Source organism: Hibiscus syriacus, unplaced genomic scaffold, assembly GCF_006381635.1.
Source record: "Hibiscus syriacus cultivar Baekdansim isolate YM2019G1 unplaced genomic scaffold, ASM638163v2 tig00112276_pilon, whole genome shotgun sequence".
NCBI classification, from domain to species: Eukaryota; Viridiplantae; Streptophyta; class Magnoliopsida; order Malvales; family Malvaceae; genus Hibiscus; species Hibiscus syriacus.
The window spans coordinates 76,761-87,597 of record NW_024063291.1 but is presented as its reverse complement, the minus strand read 5'-3'; the positions used below and the strand labels follow the sequence as shown (position 1 = coordinate 87,597).

General features: G+C 34.5%; 1 protein-coding gene across 1 annotated transcript; it reads right to left on the bottom strand.

Annotated features, from left to right (window-relative positions):
• Window positions 1-4,454: 4,454 nt before the first annotated feature.
• LOC120177002 (uncharacterized mitochondrial protein AtMg00820-like) lies at window positions 4,455-4,886 on the bottom strand. The gene has a single exon (XM_039183271.1). The coding sequence runs from the start codon at window positions 4,884-4,886 to the stop codon at window positions 4,455-4,457; it is 432 nt and encodes a 143-aa protein (XP_039039202.1).
• Window positions 4,887-10,837: the final 5,951 nt, after the last annotated feature.

Sequence of the window (10,837 nt, the reverse complement as noted above, 5' to 3'; positions counted from 1 at the left end):
GTTTTCTTGGAGAAATAAGGAGCCTGCGAGGGCTACTAAGACGAGCACCAAAGGGCCAAAATTGGATGTGTAGAATGGGCCTTTAATCCCCACGCACCAAGCTATCAAGCAAAACGTCAGTCCCATTCCCAAAACTCCCTGCACCAATGGGGGGAAAAAACTACTCTTAAGATTCAACCCTAAACCCTTAACCTTAAAACTAGAATAGGGATTTGGCCTCAACATATTACAGACCGAGTAAGCGACGGTTAGAAGCCTAATATTCCACCCTAACCTCCACTGACTCATGTCTCTTTCCACACACAATGCAAACGCAACTGTTTGTACGGTTCACATCCTGCATACCAACGCCGTGCTTGAGTAATGACACGGGTAGTTTTCACTCATCTTAGCCTATAAAACAAGTTAAAAACGGAAAGGCTTCGAAAAATATCAGCTTGAAAGGAAACAAAGGTCTGTTTGAATTACCTGAATGTTCATCCAAGTAGCATAACAAAAGTTGCATAAAAAGAACAAGAAAGCACCCAATAGATGATGAGTATGGGGTGCATGTGAGGTGTTAGAGCCATTGTGCCCATGAGGAAGAAGGTCAATATGGGTTGATATGTTGAATTGGGGTCCTTTGTAGAGCGTGAGTAGCATTGCCCCACCTATTCCAGATACAGTTCCCAACACCTTTGCCTTCCCTGCCATTGTTCTAAATGCTAGCTTTTCCAGTCTGTCATAGAATTTGGTATTGGATCCATCAAAGATTTTTAGTCAAAGAAGCATGCATACATACATACCCAAGAGTGATGGCAATAATGAAAGTTACGGCACGAGTGACATTAACCATGGCGCAAACAAATGTTGCAGATGTTAAGGCCAGGCTTTCTATGTACAAGTTCTGAGCTAGTGAACCCCTGCAAAGTGCAAGTAAATATTAAAATTATTTATACTAATTTTTTTTTTAAAAATTTGTAATATTGGCATTTTATTGAAAATACTAAAAAACTAAAAGCAGGGACCATGGACCTGTCTAAGTTTAGAAAATTATTACTTATTATCCTCTCTGAAATGTACACTTCACCTAAGCATAAATCCTACAGTGTAAGATTTATTATCCCTTTATCCAATTTGTGTTGAATGGTCCATTTTACTAATCAAAATGCACCATTGAATCTTTAACTAAATAAAGCCTGTGATAACAACTTTACTTACCCTAGTAACGCGCAGAGAAATGCTTGAAAAAAATATAGTCCACGTCATTTTTGGCCCCTTCCTACACAGTAAAAACCAGGGTAATTAATACATTTTCAAATAATTTATAATCTGTATATTCAGACTAATAATCCAATATATATACAGTATCAGATATAGAAATTTAAGAATGTGATCCAAAATTTTAATGTTTTTTTCTTAAAAATAATGTGTATATAAATTTTTTATTTTTCCTTTTTCCCTTATAACATTAAATTAAATTTAACTAATTTCCCAGAATAATAGGATGTACTTGACCCTATAGAGGCTTAGTGCATCACCCCGGTATATAAAAGTAAATCTATATACGGTATGTTTTAAATGGAATAAAATCTAGAGACTGCGTGCCTAAAACCTCACCCCTTATCAATTAGGGGCCATTTAAGAAAGCTCATGGAAATGTTTTTACTTCAAAATTTTGTTCAAACCGCAGAAACTTTTCCAAACAATTCATTTTTATCCAAAATTTCACATTTAAAATGTGATTATTTACTCAAACCAAGAAACTGAAAGAAAAAAAAACTTTTGCATTAGAAAAACTCGTTTGGATAAACATTCTCAGACGAAGCCGTAAAAGGACAAAATTTGATTCATGTTTAGTTCCTCACTCGAAATCCATTGAGCCACCTCAATAGTAAAAGTGTTGTTCCCATCTCGAGTTTGAATCGTTATGTTGGTATTGTGTGCGAGTTTTTATATATAAAAAAAATAAGTTGCTCACTCCCTAGAACGATGTTATTTGATGATCTAATAATGGCTAGAAGAGGAAAAATGAAGATTGAGAGAGGAAGAGAAAACCTTTCAACGATGAGAGCAAGGGGAACCATGAAAGCAGTGGTGAATAACATTCTATAAGCCACGACGACTCGCAAGTTCGTCCCATCATTTGTTACCAATTTGTAAAGCACATTAAACCCGTCGGATACTACTTGAACCACCACCATCAGCATGGCCGGCTTTAATTCATGCAATACCTTAATAATCTGTCCCATAATTTTTTCACTGAAAAGCCAAGCAGACAAAAAAAAGGCAGTTGAAATCAAGCCTTCTTTCTCTTTGGTATAAAAAATACCAGAGAGTGTGCTAACTGTGTGTGTGAGTAAATGGGAAACGGGAGATCTTCAAATTTATAAGCAATGATGGACCACCGATAGAACCACTCTGTCAGTGGGAGTGGCCCTACCCCAATCCCACCCTATTTTTACCTTTTAATCTATTTAATGAAATTGGAAAATGTATAAATTAATTACATTTTGCTCCCAAACTTATATTCTTTTAATTTGACTCTTTAAATTTTTATTAAGCTGACTATTTTTATATTTTTAATTAAATTTCCTAAAAAAAATAAAAGTGTTTATTAATTCAGATCCTGGAACAGATTTTGGAGAAAAAGGAAATTCTAGTTTGCCAACAATCCAAAAGAAAAAATATCTTTTTAGGGGCAGATGGTCTAACAAAATGAACCCAACAGAAGAAAATTATTTGCTCACTAAAACAATAATAAGACCAAAACAACTATGAAATTCGAAAACGATATGAGCCACATGCCAAAAGTAAGTTTGGTATATAAAATCTGAAACCTAATGTGAGAGAGCACTCAAAAGCATTAACAAGCAAAATGAAGGCTAGGGTACGTTCAAATCAGAAGCACTTCCGGTGAACAATAGCCGGTCCAGATTCATCGTATTCACCTTTGGAATGTTAAAATATCAATATAGCTCAGTAATTAACACACAGAAACCATGAATAATTTCTTTCATTCATTTATAAAACCATAAACTCTATGACAATAGCACAAGGCAATTTATACAGCACATGAAGAAATATAAAATGAGAGGGAAAGAACGTTAGGACATTAGAGGAGAGAGAGAGTTTGTTAAGACAACTCTAACCACCTCACTTACATTGCACATGCATGAACCATATGTATAACTAATTTATGCATACATCACACATACTAACATCATGCACTAACATTCCCCTTACTACTTTACTCTGCACCTTTCTAATTCAGCATAAACAACAACATTCTCCTTGCAGCTTCAAGCTTGTAAACTTCTCAACCTGCACATTTGACTTGCACAATCAACAACTTTTGTCTGTGCTTTACAAACAAGGGTGCAGACAATGACTTTGTTAGAATGTCTGCAACTTGTTCATATGCAGGAACTTCATGAACTTGTAACTTCCCTGCTGCATTCATCTCTCGAACGAAAAAGAGATCAAGTTCCACATGTTTAAATTTAGAGTGCAAAACAGGATTGGCACATACTGCATCTGCACTTGAATTGTCACACCATAGAGTAGGTTTACCATGAGAAACAATGAGCAGTTCGCTCAATAAATATTCAATCCATACCATTTTAGCAGTTGCACACGCAACACTTCGATATTCTGCTTCATCTGTTGATCGAGCCACAACCTGTTACTTTCGAGAGCTCCACGAAACTAAATTGCCCCCAAAGTAAATGCAGAAACCAGAAGTGGAACGTCTATCATCCACATCTGTTCCCCAACTTGCATCAGCAAAGCCTGTCAAGGAAAGTATAGAAGACCTCAAGAAATGCAGATCAAAGTCAGTTGTTCCTTGTAAGTATCTTAAGATACGTTTCACAACCTGAAAATGATTGTCAAGAGGAGCTTGCATATATTGACACACACGATTGACAGCAAAGGCGATATCTGGACGAGTAATCACAACATACTGTAGGGATCCAACAATGCTTCGAAATTGAGTAACTTTTTCAACTGGATTTCCATCATTAGCTGAAAGTTTACAGTTTGTAACCATGGGCATAGGAAGACCATTTGCACTTTCAAATCCATTTCGATGTAACAATTCATGAATGTACTTTTGCTGGCACAAAAAAAACCTCCTGATTCATACTTTACTTCAATTCCTAAGAAGAAATTTAGAGTGCCCAGATCTTTTAGAGCAAACTTTGCATGTAATTTGTTAATAACAACTTGCACCTCACTTGGATTACTTCCAGTGAGAATTATATCATCAACATATACAAGTAAATACAGTAAATACTTCTCACTTTTTCGAACAAAAAAAGAAGAGTCTGACTTGGCTACCACAAAGCCTTCAGATTCCAAATAGCTTCTTAAACTGTCGAACCAAGCACGTGGTGCATGTTTTAAACCATATATGGCTTTATGCAACTTACAAACCAATTTAGCATCACCAAATTCAAAACCATGAGGCTGAGTCATGTAGACTTCTTCTGCAAAGCATTATTAATGTCAACCTGCCTAAGTTGCCACCCTTTTGACAAATCTAGTGTCAAGATGACACGTACAATTACTGGTTTAACAACAGGACTAAAGACTTCATGAAAGTAAATACCAGGTTGCTGAAAAAACCCCTTTGCTACAAATCTTGCTTTATATTGAGCAATTGAGCCATCTGCATTCCTCTTGATTCTGAACAACCATTTGCAGTGCACTGCCCTTCTGTCACTTGGTAATGACACTAGAGACCACGTTTTATTTTTTAGCAAAGCCTCATACTCTTCTTGAACAACAACCTTCCAATGTGGACTAGCCAAAGCCTGTTTGATGCTATGTAGTTCTTCATCAATCCATGCAGTGGCTTGAAAAATCTTTGGTTTCGAAATACCACTCTTACTCCTTGTTTGCATTGGATAAGTGTTCAAGGTAGAGCTACAACCAACTCCCACACCTGTCTGTGGTAATGTTATTTCAATTGGAACAATAGTGGAACTTAACCCTACTTGAATAACTCATTCACTATTTTTTTCATGATCAGAACTTGACCCTACTAGAATAACTCCTTCACTATTTGTTTCATGATCATTAGCTCCTTCATTTTGCACACTAATAATAGGTAAAATAGAATCACCTCCTTGCTGAGTTTAAACCTGTGGTGCAAAGACAATTGGCAATTCCCAAGTTGAAACACGTGAGTGTACATGTTCCTGATCTGTCATTTTACATGCATCGTAGGGAAATTATTTTCGTCAAAAATGACATGCCTCGAAATAAACATCCTCTCAGCATCATCAAGACACCTATATCCTTTGTGAGATGGATTGTGTTGGGATTTTCGGAAGCTCGAATCTACAACCGGAACGGATTGCAAAGAGGGGTCGGAACGGTTTTGTGTTTAGGGAGTAAGGAGATTGAAAGATAGAGAATTGCAAAGCGATTTATAGTGGTTCGACTTTCTCAACCAAAGTCTACGTCCACTACCTTAGCTCCTCACCAAGGATTTTCCAACAAATTCACTAATTTGTTCTTTCTTTTGAGGACAAAGAGATAACCTTACAACTCCCTAGTTTTTCCGGGCTAAATTAGAACCTTTCCCTAGCTTTTACACGGGCTAAGCTAGAACCTTTCCCCTTTACAAAAGGATAAAATATGTAAACAAGAAAACCTCTCTAAGGTAGGTGTTTACAAGATTGAGCTCACAAGAACAAAATATTTACAAGAGAAAGATGAAATAAGAATGAAAAACTCTTCTCTTGTGTTTGATTGCTTGGATAGTTGTTCTCTTACTTCTTCAAGTGTCCTCAGCTTGTATTTATAGCTTGGAATGTGTTTGATGTTGTATATAGCCGTTGGGGATGTTTTGGAGTCGTTTGGGGATGATTTTTCTACTCAAAAAGGCTGCCCATAACATGATGCATCGATGCATGATCAAGGTGCATCGATACCCCTTCATTAAATTCAAATAAACTAGCCGTTACTAGCCGTTGCAGCCTTGATGCATGGATGCATGGTAGGATGCATCGATGCACTAATTGCATTCGATGTTTGGATGGATGGATGCATTGCCTGATGCATCGATGCATTAGTGCAGATGCATGGATGCACTGCAGGGATGCATGGATGCACTTTGACACCCTTTAGCATTTTTTCTCAAATCCGAATTTAATGGACTTTGAATTATTTTTGAAACCTTTTGAAAACTTTGAATAAATTCAATTCAAATCCAAAAACATTTTGCAAATTCAATTCAAGTCCAAAAACATTTTGCCTTAAACTGTTATATCAAAACATAGTTCAACAATCTCCCCCTTTTTGATATAACAAAACATTTGAAAAATTATTTTTGGCAAAACTCCCCCTTAATAAATTGTTTAATGAAAAAGATATCAATTGTTACCAATTGTTGGAAAATATATGAAAATGTTAAGCTCCCCCCTTTTTCATTAAGAAATTGAATTTTTCAAAACAACCAAACTTCTCCCCCTTTTTGTTATATCAAAAATAATTCAATCTTTTAAAGTTCTAAAATAACATTGGAGAGTAAGTGGTAAATTTGACATTTAAAAATTTATTTGAAAAATCAAAAATTCCCCCTCAATAAATGCATTCCAAATAAAATTTAGCTTTAAGAACTTGACACTTAAACAAAATTGAATTTCAACAAAGAATAACAAACATGTTAGTAGCACATGAAATTCAATATATCCAAGACTAAAATACTTTATGCAATACCAATTGTTGAAATTTGATATCAATATCAATTGTTAAAATTAAGTGCATTTGCATAAAGTTTTCCAAAAATGTTATGCAATTTTAAAAATTTGATATCAATTGCTAGAGAGATATCATTTTCATTTAGACCACATGCATAAACATTCAAATTTAGGCCAAAAATTAAAATTTATAAAATCAAAGTATTTGAAAAATTGATATCAATTGTTAGAGAGATATCAATTGCATTAAAACCAATTTTGACCAAAATTTTATTATTATGAACTAAAAATTCTTAAAAATTAATATAACTTTAAAATGTTCATCATAATCATCTTTTCAACATACATGAGATTAAAACAATGATGCATAATCATTTAAAAACAAAACACATGTATGTATGCTTAAAATCAAATGAGCAACCAAATAACCAAAATTAAAAGCATTAAGCTTAGAGGTTACCCATTCCTTTTTCATGTGTGGCTAGAGCATCTTGAATATCATCACTCTCATCACCATTGCTCCACACACCTACAAGAGACATTTAAGTAGATTTTGGTATCCAAATTGCTTTGGATCCTTGGACGTTAGTTTCAATGCCCCTTGTTCTTTTCAGAACCCATACTTGCCTAATTTTAAAACGTTTTCCTTTCTTCAAGGGACAAGTATGTTCCAAATGACCATGATAATGACAATGTGAGCATATTGTCATTATTGAACTAAATGAATTATTTAAAATGATTTCTTTTTCTTTTGTTAAGCATTCAAGCTTAACTTTTAAATCAAAATTTTGTTTTTCAAAACTATCAATTTTTATTTTTGAAAGCTCTAAATCCTTTTTCAAAATTTCATTTTGGCTTTCAAAATCTATTTTTGTTTTCAAAAGAAAATCGTTTTCAATTTTAAATTTTGAAATCATTTTCTTATATTTGGAGTTCATGGTCTCAAACTCCGAATATAACCTATTAAAAGCATCTTGTAACTCATCAAACGTATATGAATTAAATTCATTTGAGTTAGAAGATACCTCGGGCTCTTCATAAGCCATTAGAGACACCACCTTTGTTCGTTCTTCTTTCTTGTTTCCATGGATTTCCTCGAGCTTATTCCAAAGCTCCTTGGCACTTGAACATGAAGAAACCCATTCATAGATTTCAGGACCAAATGCACAAAACAACATGTGCATGGCCTTGGCATTAAGTTAAGCTTTCTTCCGTTCTTTGTCACTCCGCTTCTTCTCCTTCTTCTTTGGAGAAGAGTAGCCATTCTCGATTATCTCCCATACATCAAGATCATTGGATTGGATGAATACCTTCATTAATTTCTTCCAATGATGATAGTTGACTCCATTGAAGTATGGAGGTTTGTCGGTTGGTAGGGAGTCTTCCATGTAGAACGAGCCGGAGGTGGAAGCCATCTTCTCGGTTGTGTAGGGAATTGGTAGAGCTTCTTCTAGAATCGTCTCAAGGTGATTAAACCTTCTTAACGAGTTAGGCTCTGATGCCAATTGTTAGGATTTTCGGAAGCTCGAATCGACAACCGGAACGGATTGTAAAGAGGGGTCGGAATGGTTTTGTGTTTAGGGAGTAAGGAGATTGAAAGATAGAGAATTGCAAAGCGATTTATAGTGGTTCGACTTTCTCAACCAAAGTCTACGTCCACTACCTTAGCTCCTCACCAAAGATTTTCCAACAAATTCACTAATTTGTTCTTTCTTTTGAGGACAAAGAGATAACCTTACAACTCCCTAGTTTTTCCGGGATAAACTAGAACCTTTCCCTAGCTTTTACACGGGCTAAGCTAGAACCTTTCCCCTTTACAAAAGGATAAAAGATGTAAACAAGAAAACCTCTCTAAGGTAGGCATTTACAAGATTGAGCTCACAAGAACAAAATATTTACAAGAGAAAGATGAAATAAGAATAAAAAACTCTTCTCTTGTGTTTGATTGCTTGGATAGTTGTTCTCTTACTTCTTCAAGTGTCCTCAGCTTGTATTTATAGCTTGGAATGTGTTTGATGTTGTATATAGCCGTTGGGGATGTTTTGGAGTCGTTTGGGGATGATTTTTCTACTCAAAAAGGCTGCCCATAACATGATGCATCGATGCATGATCAAGGTGCATGTGATGATTAAATGGTCTCACCAAAGGAAAGCATGTACAACCAAACATTATTAACATTGAATAGTCATGAGGTTGATGACGTAAAACCTAAAATTGAGACTTTTCATGTAGAACCCTTGTAGGTAATCGATTTATTAGATACAAAGCCGAGATGAAAGTTGTAACATCCTAAAACAGGGCTAGTGACTAAAATGTGAATTTTGAAAGTTTTGGGTTTAATTTTGAAATAAGTTAAAAGTTTAGGGACTTTATTGGAAACATTTTGTAATGGATGGTTTATTAAAGAATGAAAGAAAGAATGGTAAAATGGTCATTTGACAAGAAAGATTTTTATCTTTCTTTTTGTACGCTATATAAACGTGGGAAATGAGGGAAAGTTTCCAGAGAACTCTCCATTCTTCTTCTTTCTCTTCACCGTGAGAGCCAAAGCAAAAGTAAGTTGATTTAATCTTGTTAATTTCTTGAATTTATAGGTAGGGTTGGAATAATCGGGTGTTATATAAGCTTAAGGGAAGCTTATATAAACTTAAAACAATAAGATGAGTGAATTATGATGGGATTTGTAAAATGAGTTTTAAAGATAATTTTGATATGGTTTGGTTTTTAGGGTTTTGATGAGATTTTTGACTTGACATAAGAAGAATAAAGAAGTCTAAAGAATTAGAATTGAATTTCGATCATGTTGATATTTTGGTATGATTTTTAGCTTTAAGAATTTGGATGAAATATGAGAGATTATAAGGTGTTGGAATGCTAGAAATTAGTTATAATTGTTATACATGAGTTTGATAGCATAATAAAGGGTTTATACATGAAAATTTGGGTAAAGTATTGAGGAATTTAGGGTAAAAATAGCCTATTTTGGGTAGGTGCATCGGTACATTATGAATATGCACCGATGCACTAAGACCAATTTTAAAGGTGCATCGATACATTAAGGGGTGCATCGATGCATGGGTATTTCGAACCTAATTTGTGTACCGATTCATCCATAGTGTATCCGTACACCCTTAAAGGAAAAAGTGAATATTGGTCTATTAAATTCTTTCAAGTTATAAGCATTAAATTACAAGTTGTAGATATATGATAATTACCTTAAAATGTATATTTATGTAGATATCGAGCACGAACAAGTTCTGGAACGATCATCAAGTTAAGATTCGATCGAAAGAAAGGAAATCATAAAAGTGGATTGGAACTTAGTGAGGCCAATATGAGTGTATATTAGATAGCATATGATGTTTAATGGAAATAAGACTTGCGATAAGTCTATTTCCTACAGTGTTATGCATGAATTCATGAACCTGAGCATGTACTTACTATGATATTCTGAGCTATATGTTATTGTATGTGTGTGACATGATTTGAATGAATGATATGAATATGTGATATACGCATATAAGAGATTAAGTGAATGAACCTTGATGATAAACATGATAATATATATGTTTTTGTAATCCATGCAAAGTAATATGAGCTATGTGATATATGGATATGAAATCATATGAGAAGTGACATGAATTACATGAATAAGAAATTAAGTGTTTACATGTATATGTGATATGTGATTTATATGGAAGTGAACTATGTGATATGAGATATATGAAAGATAAAGTACATATGATAGGTGAATCATATGAAATGTTCTACATGTAAGTGATCAACGTGTATATATGAAATATGTGAAATGTAAATCATAATGTCCATGTTCTATGAAATGAGAGCTAGAGGTATAGTTGGCATGCCAAGAGTCGATGGATTTTTAGTGGTCCTTCGGGACATAGTGGTCATTAGGGACAAATATTCAGTGCCCTTAGTGGGAATTATTCGAGTTGTGGTGACAGCATTAGTGCACAACCTCAATAGACTCACATATCTTTAGTTCTCCAAAGTGTACATGGGTCAATAAAGATATAATATAAATAAGAAGTAATATGATTGTTATATAATTGTGTAATTGGAAGTGAGTGTATTGGTTGAATGTATTGCATATGTTACATGGTTTAATACTATAATTTATGATTGTT